General features: G+C 49.2%; 1 protein-coding gene across 3 annotated transcripts in view; it reads left to right on the forward strand.

Annotated features, from left to right (window-relative positions):
- The first annotated feature begins 2608 nt into the window (after positions 1–2608).
- Positions 2609–15607, forward strand: part of MGLL (monoglyceride lipase) — a 136745-nt gene continuing 123746 nt past the window's right edge. Inside the window, exons 1-2 of one of the 3 annotated variants that reach the window (XM_021676106.2) lie at positions 2609–2710; positions 3975–4119. In XM_021676106.2, the coding sequence (XP_021531781.2) occupies positions 3995–4119 (125 nt within the window). In that variant the 5' untranslated portion in view covers positions 2609–2710; positions 3975–3994. Of the gene's footprint in view, positions 2711–3064; positions 3508–3974; positions 4120–15607 lie in introns of those variants that run through there. The other 2 variants (XM_064362106.1, XM_012437217.3) reach the window with 2 other exon arrangements.

The raw sequence follows: 15607 nt of genomic DNA on the forward strand, positions 1-15607 counted from the left end.
TCTCTGTATTATTTGTTATAACTGCATGCGAATCTACAATTATCTCAGAATAAGTTTAGTTAAAAGAAAAAGCCAGATACGGAACAATACAATCTATCTCTTAACTCCCAAATTCCTAATCGGCTGGCCACACACCACATTCTCAGTTGTGTCCATAACCAAGTTTGGGGGATCTCTTCCAGTTTGCAACTGTCATTTCTACTGAGATCCCTCTGACAACTCCAGTGAAGTCTGTCCTCAATTTTTTTTTGAGATGGAGTCTTGCTCTGTCACCCAGGCTGGAGTGCAATCACTGCAACCTCCACCTCCTGGGTTCAAGCCATTCTCCTGCCTCAGCCTCCTGAGTAGCTGGGATTACAGGTGCCTGCTACCACGCCCAGCTAATTTTTGTATTTTTAGTAGAGACGGGGTTTCACCATGTTGGTCAGGCTGGTCGCAAATTCCTGACCTCAGGTAACCTACCCACCTGGCCTCCCAAAGTGCTGAGATTACAGGTGTGAGCCACGGTGCCGGCCTCTTCTCAAAACTTTCAAGCTGTGGGACAGGCACATGGGGTCAAGAGATCTGCTTTTGATCATGAGGTCAAGAGATCCACTCTTTTTGTACTAAAAATACAAAAATTAGCTGGGCATGGTGGTGTGCTCCTGTAGTCCCAGCAACTTGGAAGGCTGAGGCAGGAGAATCTCTTGAACCCAGGAGGCAGAGGTAGCAGTGAGCAGAGATTATGCCATTAAACTCCAGCCTGGCAACAGAGCAAGACTCCGTCTAAAAACAAAACAAAACAAACTTTCAAGCTGTGTATTTTAAATCATGAAATGTTAAAACATAAATGTTTTAACATAATATTAAATGTTAATGAAAATGTTAAAAGCTGGAAACATTTGAAATAATGGCTTGATAAAAGGGTCCATCAGACCCCCAACCACCCTTCCTTTCAATGAATTATAACCCACGGAAATCCAGTGCACTTAGTGCGCCCAGCTTTGGGTGAAGTTCCCAAACTTTCTGCCCCTGAGACTGCCACCCCTAAACCTCTCTTGCATGGATTCTGTAGAGCTGCCCCCATCAGAAGTCACTTGGCCACTCCTCTGCTCCAGGCCTGGTGGCCTGCTGGAGGCCAGAGAGTGGATGAGTCATGATCAGCAGCAACTACAACCCGAGCCACTGCTCAAAGGCTGTTGTTTTATTTCTCAAGTTAGACCACAGCTCTACAACAACCTGGGCCTCCTTGAACACACACAGTGTGACGCTGAGACACCAATCTCTGGAAGACAGCAGTTCTCATTGCTGCAATGGTGTAGAATTTTTTGCGGAGGAAGGAAGGACAGGAAGACTCATTGAGGTCAGTGTGAGTCAGGGGCACTCCTCTGGGACGTAGATAGGTCACTCACAGGTTGAAGGTGGGGAGACTGAGGCTGAAAGAGCAAGTGGAGGAGCTGATGTTGAACCTGGGTGGTCTGGAGTCTCAGTCCAGCGGCTGTACCCTGCATGGCCATGTTGCCAATTATACTGGACAGAGCTCAGACTATGCCCCAGCCTGTGTAGATACACCGGAGGTTTTCTTTGTGGGGTCCATCTGCTGGGCACGGGAGGGTTGCTGGGAACTGCCAGGAAGGGACGAGGCATTTGTAGGCTCTCACCATCTGCTTCTACCCTACCCAAGAGTCGAAAACACCCTCCAGCATTTCTTTTTTTTCTTTTTTGAGATGAAGTCTCACTCTGTCGCCCAGGCTGGAGTGCAGTGGCGTGGTCTTGGCTCACTGCAACCTGCGCCTCCCAGTTCAAGCAATTCTCCTGCCTCAGCCTCCCGAGTAGCTAGCTGGGACTACAGATGCATGCCACCATGCCCGGTTAATTCCCCCTCCAGCATTTTATGTGTCTGACTGCAGGTGATGTGAGTGTGTCTGTGTACGACTGTATGTGTATGATGAGAGTGTGTCTGTGTATATGTGTGGGCCAGGTGTGTTGTCTGCAGATGTCTGTGCACATCTGTGTCTCTGTGGATTGTCTGTGCCTATCTCTGTCTGCCTAACTTTCTATGTGAATCTAAGTGAGTTTGTGTGTCTGTGGATGTCAGGTGTCTGTCTTTGTGTCGCTGGGGTGTGTCGGGTGCTGTGTATGTGCATGCATGTGTGGTCTGTGTGTGTCTGTAAGCATGTGGTATCTCTGGGATGTGTGTCTGTGTGTCCCTGCGTGCAGTGTAGTGACTTTGGGAGGGCGCATGTGTGTGGTGTGTGCTCGGCCCTGTGAGTGTGGTCTATGTACGTGTGGTGCCTGTGGGTCTGTGTGCGCGCGTGTGCCGGTGGGTGTGGTGTGTCCTCCTGCGCTGAGGTTCCCAGGAACCCACCTCAGTACAGACCCCCCTGACAGTCCCCGGGCGGCCACCCCGGGGCGCGGCTGTCCATGAGGCGGGGCGGAGAGGAGCGCGTGGCTGGGTCGGCGGGCGGCGTCCCTGCTCCTCCCCGTGGGCCGGGCACACGTGGGCCCCGGGCGCCGCCTCCCTGCGCTACCCGCCGCCCGCCAGGTCCCATGCGTCCCCACCCACCTCGGGCCGCCCCCGCCGGCGAGCCGGCCCGGGGATAAAGTGGCGGCGCAGACGCCGCACCCTGTCGCCGCGAAGCCGGCCGCGCGCAGCTCGTCCCGGCCCTGGCCCGCCGCAAACGAGGATCCGCGGCGCTCGGGGAACGCGACTGCGGCGCTCGTGGCCCGGGTAACTGCCTCCCTGCCCCCGCCCCAGTCCGCCAGTGCCGCCGTCAAGGGTGGGGAGCAGCATCTGGGTCCCTGACACGCCCGGCGTGGGCTCCCTCGCCCCCTGTGTGCGTGTGTTTGCGCGGTGTGTGTGCGCGCGTGTCCACGTGTGCGCGCGTGTGTGTGTGTGCGCGCGCCCTCCCTGCTCCCTCGCACCAGCCCCCAAACCAACTTGTCCCCATCAACTCCATCTTTCCAGTCCCCACCGTCCCTGGCGCAGACACCCGCTGAACCCCTCCCCCCGCCCCCCCGCCTCCCCGCCGGTTTTCCCAGCAGCATTTCCGATGACAGCTGCGGGGCTACACGTCCTGTGCTGTCGGAGACGCGCAGGAAGCAAAGTTTGTGAGAAGCCTTGGAGGCGACTTTGCCTCGGGGACTCGCATTTGTGCGTCTGCGAGCTGCCTCGGTGTGCGCGGAGCTAGTTTCCCAGTTTCCCGGGCCCCTCCCTTCTCCGATCCCCTCCAGCGATTTGTTTAGGAAAAGTGATGACATGAACTAGTAGTGGAGAATCGCAGCGCCGCTCCCCGTCCTGGGGAGGGAGGGAAGCCCCAGAGAGCCTGCCGGTGGGATCTGGAAGCAGGCTCCCGGCTCAGCACCCCAGCCCGAAAGGCAAGGGTCTGGGTGCGGGAAGAGGGCTCGGGAGCTGCCTGCATGCTGCCTTGGGGCCGTCCAGATGAGGGAACAGCCCGGTTTGCCTGTTTCTGATTCTCCAGGCTGTCTTGTTTGTGGAATGCAAACGCCAGCACATAATGGAAACAGGTTTGTCATGTATCCTTGGAATTTCAGATGGGAGGAATAATCTGAGTATCATCCACCTCATTATTGTGCCCACTTGAAACTGTTCCTTGGAGATTTTAAGATCGATGGGTCTTCTTGCAGCTGGGTCTTTGTACCCATAGAGCTGACTATAATTTCCACTTGATTACAGCTAAAATAGTCTTTAAGATGAAGTTTCCTGAAATGATTTAAAATAAACACAGATGGGAAAGGGTGAAAGCTGTAATGAGGCACTTAAAAAATAAAGTGAGCGTTTTCTTAAGAACAAATGGGATTTTTCAGTCTTGGAGAGGTTTGCAAGAAATGTTATGTGTTTTTAAACCTTTGAAATGGAGGAGTTTTTTAAACTGTTTTTAAAAAATGTTACTAACTCTGAACTAGGCTTTTTTCTCCTGTCCATACACGATTGAGATGTTTCTGACTTTGGAATATGTCACTTTTCCTTCTAGGACCTGAAGACCCATCCAGAATGCCAGAGGAAAGTTCCCCCAGGCGGACCCCGCAGAGCGTTCCCTACCAGGACCTCCCTCACCTGGTCAATGCAGACGGACAGTACCTCTTCTGCAGGTACTGGAAACCCACAGGCACACCCAAGTAAGTGTTCCTCAGAGAGCCACCCCAGGTGACAGGGGAGCATGGCCCCTGTTCCTGCTCCTCCTCCTCCGGTCATTATCATGTGCCAGCCATCTCGGGCGGGGCTGCTTTCTCTATGACCTACTTCCCCTGCCATTTTAATGTTAGGCTGAGCACTGTTAACAAAGCTAAAATGTATACTTCATACTTTTTTATATTAAGAAACAGGAATTCTTTTTTCATTGTAACAACTCAGATACAGATCCTACCGTGTGGCAATTTTCAAAAATTTCACGACTTTATTTTTTTGTACTGGAGCTAATTTCCTGTTGTACAGGCATTCATTTAAAATCAAACCCAACAAATAAAGAAAATTCCCTAGATGGATGAGAAACTCAAAGTCGTACATATATCTTCACCTTTGCTCTCTTTTCCTGCTTGCTTCTGAGCTTCAGAAGATGGCATACATGTGTCACCAGGAAGAAAGGGGCCTGGGTATTTCCTTCTGATTCCTTGCCAGCTCCATTACTTTGTACATTTTCCATCAAGGATTTGTCTTGTTGTTAGAAGCAGGCATTGGGACTACACACAAGACAGCTGGTCTCCTGCTGCTGCTCCCTCCTCTTGGATGAAGCAGGAAAACCCTGCTTGTTTGTGTTATTTGGAAAAAGGAATTATTTGTGGTAACCAATTGGCCTGGTGACAAGTGAACATTTCCTGTTCCAGGGACATTTTACCTGTTTCGTAGGCCTCTTGTCTCCTAGGGATCATTGTGTGGTTGGATTATGTCTCTCTTTGTGCCCCAGTAATCACCCAGCCCTAACACAGGTGTAAAATTTCTTCTCTGTCTTCATCAAGGTATCTATGATCTAAGGAGCTGCATGTTAAAAATGCAGAGATATGGACTTAAAACCCAGTGTAGAGTCATAGCTTCAGGGCAGTTGGACAGACTGACTATGGTTTCTGTTTAGTGTTTTCAAGTGGGTAATATGCTGAGAAGAGTTCCTACCAGTTCTGGTAATACATTTCTTAAAGAATGTGTCTGTATATGCATATGTGTTAGAGGAAGAGGGGGTTGTCGAGCATTATGATGCTAATTATTCATTAATTCTCCACTCTGGCTTAGCTGGCTGTAGAATTGCTCAATCTTGGATTAATTTCTAACAGATTAGTGGTATGTGGTGAGTTATTTGATCAATATACAGAAAGAGGACAAAGAATTATTGAAAATAGAAGTTTTTAATGTCCGAGTCTCAAGACTTGGGGGGCTTTGTTGGTTAATTAGTGTGGTTGTCCTAGTTTGAGGTCAACAAAAGTAAAGTGGCTCTGCAGTCCTGGCACAGGGGGAGGGCGGTGGGTGAGTGGGTTAGAAATGGCCGAGTTGGCTGCCCTGCCCTCCCCTCGCCTGCCTGCTAGGGGTTTTCACAGTCTCTGTGCTGAAGTTGCACTGCAGGGAGCTCTCTCTGCTCTGTTGCTTTTGATCTAGTTAGACATGAAAACTCAAATCCTTAGTTTAAGCTGAGCTGCCTCTTGGATGTCAGCGTCTGCCTTGTGGTGGGTGCTGATGGGATTAAGAACAGAGGTGGATGATTGAGGCAGTTGAGCCCCAGAATTTGGAAGAAACCTGTGGGTCTAGAAAAAGTTAAGGGAATTGAGGGCAGGAGCAATGAAATAGAGCAACAGAGCCATGAGCATGTGTAACTCAATGAACACTTACCATAGTGTTGTCTCCTCAGTTTATCAAAGAGGAAGGGGCTGGTCAAAGTCCTACCTGCTGGGCCTCCAGCCCCTGGAGACCATGATGATGACAATGACGTAGAGGTCCTGGAGGCCCCCTGTCATGACCGATGTTAACCCTGTGCTTGCTGGATCTTGGGGCGGTCTTGAGGGTCCTAGGGTGGGATCTCAGGGCAGAGGTTTGTGCCAGCCAGCATGAAACTCCTCTGTATCTTTGTAATCAAGACCAGCTGCTCAGCAGGCCTCCTCTCTTACATGATCTGGGAGACCCCCACAGCATCATTATAATAAGTAGTAGTATTATTGCCTGTGCAGAATCATTCACTCTGCTGTCAGGTAGAGGGAGGGGACCTCAGGTCACCAGGCCTTCAGTCTGTTCCCCCAGTCCCTTTACCCCTCTTCAGCATAACCAGGGCCTGGCTTTGTGCAACCCTGCCTCCCAGTTAGGAAGAAAGAAGGGAGGAAAAGCAAGGGGCAAAGAAAGAGGAGACTGAAACTTCCCCCCACTACTCTACCAACTGTGGGCAAAATATGGACCAAGAGCACCTCATCTCCAGCCCTGCCTCTGCTGTGTTTCTCACAGAGGCCCTTGGGACCTCAGAAGCCACCCTGGGGCCTGTGGATATCATATTATGCAGAAGGATCTGTGCCTATCTCGGTTAGTCAGTACTGGTTTGGATGGATTTTCTGGCTAAGTTACCTCTAGCTCCTGGGGCCTGCCCTGAGCACCTGCTGAGACATACTCCCCTCAGAGGACCTGCTGGGTTCCAAGACTGGCTCTGCAGGTGGCTCAGAGCAACACCAAGCCACAGGTGTCAGCCACTGCACCGGGAAACTGGCTTAACCTGCTTTATGGAAGCAAATTCTGTCATATAAACACTAGCCTCCTCAGACTGGATCCTGAGAAAGAGAAAGCCCGTCTTGGGTTAGCCTTTAGTGTCGCTGTTTTTAACATAGCAGGCCAGAGTCTCTGTGTTTCATCATTGGGAACCAGAGCTTAAACTTCCATTTGGCAGTGCCAAGGCAAATTCATGCTGTAGTATTTACAGTAATAACAAATCTTACACTTAAGGCATAGCAGAATTATTTCATATTGAGTGCCAAGTACATTCTAGGGTCTAGACTAGATTCTGTGCACACATGATCTCATTTTACCTTCACATCAATCTGTGAGACTAGCATTATTATTCTTACTATTCCCATTTTACAGATGAGGAAACAGAGGTCCAATGTTACAAAGTGTCTTTCCCCAAATGACCCTGCTGACAGCAGCGGGATTTGGTCCACATTCTTTTGATGTGGACCAAATCCAATTGTTCTCCTTACACCACCAAGCAGGACAGATTTTGTCTTTACAGGTAGTGTTTTCTGGTAAATTCTTACATTTTGAGTTAGGGTAAAAATTACTTCCTAGGGTAAAGAGAAAGAGAATAATTAATTCTCCCTAATCATTTGCTCATAAGATATTAAAAGTGAGAAGTGAGCTGGGTTCAGTGGCACACATCTGCAGTCCCAGCAACTCAGGAGGCTGAGGTGGGAAATTCCTCGAGACCAGGAGTTTAAGACCAGTCTGGGTAACATGTTGAAATTCTGTCTCAGAAAAAAAAAAAAAAAAGTAGGAAATAGGTTTAGAGATATGTATCCATTCTGAAAAAGAAAAAAAAGAAAAAGGAATTTATGCCCTTGGCTGCCTTATCCAATTCAGCATGTTGGAATTTAAAAATATTGGCTGGGCACAGTGGCTCCTGCCTGTAATCCCAACACATTGGGAGGATGAGGCAAGTGGATCACCTGAGGCCAGGAGTTTGAGACCAGCCTGACCAAAAGTGGTAAAACTCCCTCTCTACTAAAAATACAAAAAATTAGCCAGGTGTGGTGGCAGGCGCCTATAGTCCTAGCCACTTGGGGGGCTGAGGCAGGAGAAACACTTGAACCCAGGAGGTGGAAGTTGCAGTGAGCTGAGATCCCGCCACTGCACTCCAGCCTGGGTGACAGAGCCAGACTCTGTCTCGAACAAAAGGGATACTAGATCATGAGCAAATGTCCACTGATGCTATTGGCAGGGTGATGGATTCAGGCCTGTGGATGGGGTCGAGCTACTTTGCGGGCTCTTGAGCTAGGAAGTCACAATTTCTCTTGTGCCACTTTGAGAAATATTTAGCACCTGGAAGTTAACTGTGAGAATTCCTTATCCAGGGAATGACTAAATGGCAGTGCTCGGGTGGGGGAAGGGGTGTGGTCTGAAAACAGTTTGCAATTTGATGACTTAGACTCCAAAAATGTCCTCATTCGACACTGGATGACCAGGAAGGCTGGAGAGCAGGCTGTAATTATATGATTGTACAACTCTGACCCCTGCCAGACAGTGAGTTCAAGGGGTGGAGCAGATAGTATTCGCTGCTCATCTGCAAGGCCCACATGAAGGAGGTGTGCAGGTGAGGGTGCTGAGTGGACACATCTCACTCCCGTCTTTCTCCAACTATAGTCCACCCCAGTCTGTCCCCCCAGTCCCTTTACCCCTCTTCAGCATTACCAAGGCTTGTGCACTTGGCCTTCCCAGCAGCCCCTCAACTCTGGAGAGCTGGCCCACTTTCTTTTCTGTAGCTTCTGTTACGGTGATAATAACTGGTGTATTGAAGGAACTGGCTCAAAGTGCGATTGTCCCTCCTTCACAGATGTCCCAAGGCACACCCCTGGGATGCCAGAGCCCTCCCCACTTCCTCCAGAGCCCTCCCTGCCCTCACACCTCCAGCAAGTGCCTCCTCCTTTAAATCTCTGTTTAGTATTTCGTTCCAAACTCCCCTGCATTTACAGAGATCTTCTGGAACATGAGCCCTTTCTCTGAACCTTACTGACCTTGCCTTCTAGTCCTTTCTTGCCTCAGACCTCGGTCAAGTGGCTAGGAACCCTGTAGCCACCCTCTCACCACGGCTCCCTCCTCTCCCACCTGACCAGCTCCACCGGTTTGTGCTGCCTCGGAGCCAGGGTGCAGCCTGCATGGTTTTCAGGACTTTCCTGTCGATGACATCAAGCTGGAGGCTTCAAGGGGAACACAGGCAGGGCTCAGGTCGGTGGGGGGTTGGGGAGGACTAGAAAGGGGATTTCACATTGTTTCTGGAACCTGCCCAAGTCCTCAGAACTGCAACCACTGTCGGTGGGTCTAGAACCAATAAGACAGGGCTCCCTGCTCCTGTTGTTCTTCCCCTTGCTCCCAGGCATGGGGCTCAGTGATGGCCCCCATTGCAGCCCTCCCCTTCCAGGCCCATGTTGATCCCTTTCTCCATGAAGCCTTCACTCCCTGTGTGTGTTGCAGCAACGGGCAGTGCCATCCTCAGGCACTTTTTCCCATCTATGCCACTTTACCTGGAGGAGAGGCCATGCCCTGAGGCCTGGGTAGATTTAAGTGGTACAGAACATCCCCCCTTCTTGCACCCTTGTAATGTCCTCCTCACATCAGCCCCCAGCCAGACACGGATGTGGCACTTGTGGCTCTAGGAAATAAGGGCCCCTCCCAGCCATCTGGATCCAGCTGGAGGTGAAGAATTTTCACCATCTGGTTGGACATAATTCCATCCCTGTGGCCTTCTGGCCTTCTAAAGACTTTGTCCTCAAAGGTGGGACTGGCTTTTCCCTCCCTGCCCTTAGGCTTTCTAATCAGGTTGTCAGCTGGCCTTTTAGAGCTTTCTTCCCCCGCCCCCTGCTTTGGGTGTTTGTTTGGTGTTCTGGGAAACCTTCTGCAGGTCCTGTTTTCTTCTTTGAGTGTAGAAGGGAGTGTGAATTTCCATTTCCCCAGGCTGCAGCTGCTGAACCCGGTAGCCCTTCTGAGCTCAGCCACCTGTGACCAGGTGTTCCAGAATCACCAACCAGCTGGTTTAGCGCAGATACTTCCTAGGGTCAGCTAAATCACACAACTTATTGTCCCTTTAAGTGGTCACTTTTAACCCCACTCTGTCAGTCTCTGCGGGGGTGAAGACACCCTGGCTTCTGCTCAGTGCCCTGTGCTTGCAGCTCTGTGGCTCCCCCATACAGCTTCTTGCTCTCCTCGCCCAGGATCTGATGCAGTGATCCATTCAGCAAAAACTTCCTTATTGATGTCTACATGGTCCAGTCATTGCCTCCGGCGCCAGGGTGGGGAAAGGGTGGCAAAGATCATGCATCTGATGAAGGGGTGGGGATGTACCAACAGGTGGATAATTATAATATGATGCAGCCAGGACCTAGAGGCAGGGCTGCTGCTATGCCATGCAGAGCCTTTGTGCAGATCAGACAGAGTTGCCCACTGGGCAGAGGCCACTCCATGAGTTGATGAGCAGAGTGCGGGCTGGGTCGCAGCTCCTACTCACCCTTCTGTCCCGTGTCCTGGATGGTGTTCCACCCTCGGAAAGGGTACGTAGGGGAGAGGACCCAAGCAGAAAAGCATGAACCAAAGGGTGAGTGTAGGGGCCCCAGCTTTGTATCTTGGATAACCAGCCAGATGGAGAGGTTCGTAGTAATCTAGGCACAAGGTGAAGAGGGCCAAGTCATGGCATAGACGTAGCACTGTGTAGTAGCAGGGGATGCAGAGATCAATGTTGACTGTGCCTGAGGACACATGGGCAGCAGAGGGAGAAGGAAGGTGATTCCCAGGTGTCCGTGGAGTTACGGCAGAAGGAGCTGGTGTTATTGAGGATGTGGGAACGCAGGACTCTCCTTCACAGCACACACCTTTAGTGTATTCTCTGCTCGGAACATGGTGGGGCTGCTGTCTAATAAGTATCACCGCAGACTGCGGGTCATTTGCTAGCACAGCCTGGGATAAGCCTGGAGGAGAAGGGGCAGTAGCCAACGAACCAATTCCATTTCATACGCCACCAATACAATATGAATCAAGAGTGACTCTGCTGAAGGTAAGGAAGGAATCAACTTACACCCTCTCCCCACAAGGAGGAATGAAAAATGAAGCACCTTTGACTTATGTCTGTTGTTCCATAAAATTTACTCTTAAACTCTGAGAAAATGGGCCCTTCCATGCATTTTCTAGCAATGACATTATTTTTAGTCATTTATTGCCTTTTATTGCATTTAGTCAATTATTGCATTTTAGTAGCACCTCTATTTTATTTTGTCCATTTTAACAATTTCCAGAAGTTTCTTTTTCTTGTATGAAACTGTTATTTCTCCTTCTGATGCTTCTGCCTTTGTGATAGCAAGTTGTTTTATTTTTAAACAGGGCATTTCTTCTGGGCTTCTTTAAAAAGACTCTTCGAATAGCAAAGATCTTTTGATGGTAAGAGGCAAGGCAGGCTGCTATTCTTGCAGTTGAGTTTTCCAACAGCTTTGTTAAGGGATAATTTCTTCCAGTTGCTGTAAGAATGTTCTGCTGATACAAATCTGGCTTTATTTTGCAGTAGAGTTGAAGAAAAAAAATAGCAGAATAAGCTGCTTCCTGAATGGCTACTGTTGTGCACCATTGTCTATTTATCGGCACCTTTTAGGTTTAGATCTTAATCCCAGATGCACTTTGTTCATGAATGCAAACCAAACTGTTGGTCATTGTATACACGAAGGAAATGGTCTTTACTGGTGCAAATTTTTACAGCTGAGATGACAAGATGACCCTTGTCCCATATTGCAGGGTCATCCAAGGTTCTTGTTGGTAGTAGGAGGTTCTTTTCATTTCACACAGCCTTGTTGATTAGGGGGTGGGGGTGGGGATGCCGAGGTGGTCGGCAGTGAAATGGGGTGACATTGTTCTCTGTGTGTTTGAGGGCTATAAGAAGAGCTGTGTGCTGTGTGTCCCTCCACTTGCAGCTGCCCCAGGTTGACCTTTGTGGATGTCTCTTAACATGCCTCTCTCCTGGGCAAGTGCTGATAATTCCTTCCTATGCTTGGTGTTCCACAAAGTCTCTTGTTTATGGTGATGAGAAGGTTTGCCTCGGCTTCCCCCAAAATATTCAAACAACATGTTTCTCAGGGAGTCAGTCATAAACTCTAGCAACATTCTGAAAAGAGGAAGGGAGAGAGGGAGGGAGGCAGGAGGAAAGAAGGAAGGAAGGAGGGAAGGAAGGAAGGAAGGAGAGAAAGAAGGAAGGAAGGAAGGAAAGAGAGAAGAGGGGAAGAGGAAAAAGTGAGGGAAGGACAGAAGAGAAAGAAGGTGGGAAAACAACAGACTGAACATTAAGGTTTCTTTGGAGATCAGCAGCTGTCCCTGACCTTGGGGACTTACAGGAGGTTCATGGATAGTTTTAGGGGGTTAGAGTCTGGGCCTTTTGACATCAAAGGGGTATATATACTTTTCTAGGAAAGAAAGAGGGATCATAGGCTCCACCAGACTCTCAAAATGGGGGTCAGTGACCCTGGAGTTCTGTGCCACCCTCGTCATTTCACAGATGGAAAATCCGAGGTACAGGGGGTGAAAGGAGCTTCTCAGGTTGCCACAGGGCTGGCACGGGGTGGAAAGGCAGCCTCCTGATCATGTATTGCTTCTGCTTTGGGCTCTTCCTCAGAAGTTGTCCCATGCCTTCTTCTGATCAATTTAAACTACAAGTTAGCCCTCCCCAGGAGGGACTTGAGCAATGTCCAGTTTAAAGCAGGGCTTGGAGAGGTACCAGCCTCCAGTCTCCCACAGGAAGCCCTTTGGCCAGCCCCCATTTTGCTGGGTCTGTTGAAAGTGGTTAGAAGTATGTGGGCACCTAGCAATGCCCACTGAGGCTGCTAGTAAGAGCATATGCACCTCAGAAGAGATGGCCAGAGACCTACTTAGAGCAGCCAGGAGAGAGGTAGAAGGAGGGGAGAAACCGTGGGAGGAACAGGAGCCTAGGAGGCCTCTGGGAGAACAAGAGTTGGGGGAAAGTGGCAGACTCTTACGAGGGGCCACAGAAAAGAGGAGGGAAGGAGGGGAAAAAAGAATAAAAAGGGAAAGATGGAAGGGCCCAAAAAACTGCACGGGCGGCCACATACAGCTTCTGGTTAATGTCTCCTGGTCAAGGAACATCAAATCTCCCAGGTCATTGGCAGCCTACTGGATTAGAGAATAAAAACATTTAGTTAGGAAATTGCTGCCTTTAGGCATTTTAGAAGTTCCCCAATGTTTATTCTGTTCCGTCAATCTTGAAGAGACATGTTTCAGGGAAACATTGCCTCTCTGAAAACCAAGTCAATGGTGCATGGAGAAGAGTGGAGTTTCTGGGGCAGGACTGCTAGGACCATACCCTGGTTGATACTGGCCAGATGTGGGCCCCCGGAGATGCTACTGACCTGTCATCACTGCAGCAATTTTCTCTTCTTTAAAATGAGGACTAATAGCACCTTTCTTACATGGGTTGCGTGGGTGAGAGAGAAATGTGGGCTCCCTGAGGGGTCAACGTGAGCTCTCTTGATTCCTTTGTATTGATTCCTTTGTCTGTCTGTCTGGAGGTTCTGAGGACCTGTGCCAGGCTTGTCGGTTGCCCACCATTACCCCTTACTTCCCTCCACCCTCATGGCAAGCACCAGTCCCAGAGGACCCAGTGTGAAAGCAATCGTGCTTTTGACAGATACCAGCCTGACTGCTGCCCTCACCACACTGGTCACAGGCTTTCCCCAGGGCTCAGGTTACTCACTTCTTTTTTTCTTAACTTTTTTGTTTCTTCAAATAAAACTCAGTTCCATGTCAAGGAGATTTTAGGCTCCCTGATAAAACTTCTGCAGTGGCTGGGTGGTTCTTTTACAAAGTAAACAAAACAAGAAAGCCACAAGGAAGTTAGCCTTTGGTGGTGAAATTCTTTTTGAGATAACACATAATAAGGGGGGTTAGACACTTTTCTTTGATGTAGAATTCAGTAACAGGATTTGTGGCATAACTGTTTTTTTTTTTTGAGATGGGGTTTCACTCTTTTTGCCCAGGCTGGAGTACAATGGCGTGATCTCGGCTCACCACAACCTCCGCCTTGAGGGTTCAAGTGATTCTCCTGCCTCAGCCTCCCAAGTAGCTGGGATTACAGGCATGTGCCACCATGCCCAGCTAATTTTGCATTTTTTTTTTTTTTTTGAGAAGGAGTCTTGCTCTGTCACCAGGCTGGAGTGCAGTGGCGCAATCTCGGCTCACTGCAACCTCTGCCTCCTGGGTTCAAGTGATTCTTCCACCTCAGCCTCCCGAGTAGCTGGGACCACAGGCATGTGCCACCATGCCCGGCTAATTTTTGTATTTTTAGTAGAGACAGGGTTTCACCATAGCTAGGATGGTCTCGATCTCTCGACCTCGTGATCCACCTGCCTCAGCCTCCCAAAGTGCTGGGATTACAGGTGTGGTAATTTTGCATTTTTAGTAGAGATGGAGTTTCTCCCTGTTGGTCAGACTGGTCTCAACCTCCCAACCTCAAGTGATCCATCAGCCTCGGCCTCCCAAAGTGCTGGGATTACAGGTATTAGCCACCGAGCCTGGCTGAGGATTTGTGGCATAACTCTTGACTGGAAGGAGAACCAAACAACCCTTAGTTATTATAGCTGGAAGTCAACTCAAACAAACCTTCCTTAGAGCATCCAGTCAATTTTCAGTGGTCCATGTCTTAAAGTATTCCAAAGGAAAACATATTTTTCCTTTGGTCCTGATTATGTTATCATGGTTGATGGAAATGTTTATACTGCAGAGTGAGACTGTTACTACAAGGGCCATGTGCTAGATCCAGAGTGGGCAGTATAATCTAGGGTATGTTAGGAATCTATTGCTGTTACTCAGCCCATGATTCTGTGGGTTGGCAATTAGTGCTGGGCTCAGCTGGGTGGGTCTTCTGCTGCTCCTGGCTGGGCTCCCACATGCATCTGTGGTCAGTTGTGGATCCAGCTAGAGGCTTGCCGGTCTTGGATGACTTTACCTACGTCTGGTGTTGACAGGCTGTTGGTAGGATTACCTCAGTTCTTGTCCATGTGGTTTATCATGCTTTCTCAGACTGGCCTGGATTTGTTCTTAGGGTGGCAGTGTTTCAAGAGCAATGAGAGCAAATGCCAGTACGCAAGTGCTTTTGAAATCTCTCTCTCTCTCTTTTTTTTTTGCACTCAGACTGGAGTGCAATGGCACTATCTCGGCTCACTATCTCCGCCTCCCAGGTTCAAGTGATTCTCCTGCCTCAGCCTCCCAAGTAGTTGGGATTATAGGCACCCACCAGCATGCCCGGCTAATTTTTGTATTTTTAGTAGAGACGGGGTTTCGCCATGTTTGTCAGGCTGGTCTCGAACTCCTGACCTCAAGTGATCCACCTGCCTTGGCCTCCCAAAGTGCTGGAATTACAGGCATGAGCCACCGTGCCTGACCTTAAAATCTCTCTTGTATCAAGTTTGTGAATGTCCTACTGGCCAAAGCACATCAGGAGGTCAGCCCAGAGGCAGTATGTGAAGGCATGTCCAAGGAGCAAGGATGGAGGAGAGAATATTTTGTGGCTATTTTTGAAATCTACTGCATGGGGGAAAAGATATTGTATTAAGAGTTGGGACCAGGGTTGAAGTTTTATTACTACCTCTGCCTCTGAGTAACTTTAGACAAGGTACAATCTTTGGACTTTCCAGCAAGTTCCCAGAAGTTTTTTCTTTTGCTATAACTCTGGGATAGTTTGCATCTCACAGGAATAGAACAATCTATGAGCTTCTCCAGGGCAGAATTCATGTTTAGCTTTTTTCTATCTTCTCCAACAAATGCCTCTGGTTGTTTCTTTCTTTTTTTTTTTTTTTTTGAGATGGAGTTTCACTCTTGTTACCCAGGCTGGAGTGCAATGGCACGATCTTGGCTCACCGCAACCTCTGCCTCCTGGGTTCAGGCAAT

This window comes from Aotus nancymaae, unplaced genomic scaffold (assembly GCF_030222135.1).
Source record: "Aotus nancymaae isolate 86718 unplaced genomic scaffold, 86718_ANA_hifiasm-v0.15.2.pri h1tg000046l, whole genome shotgun sequence".
In the NCBI taxonomy this organism is placed as follows: Eukaryota; Metazoa; Chordata; class Mammalia; order Primates; family Aotidae; genus Aotus; species Aotus nancymaae.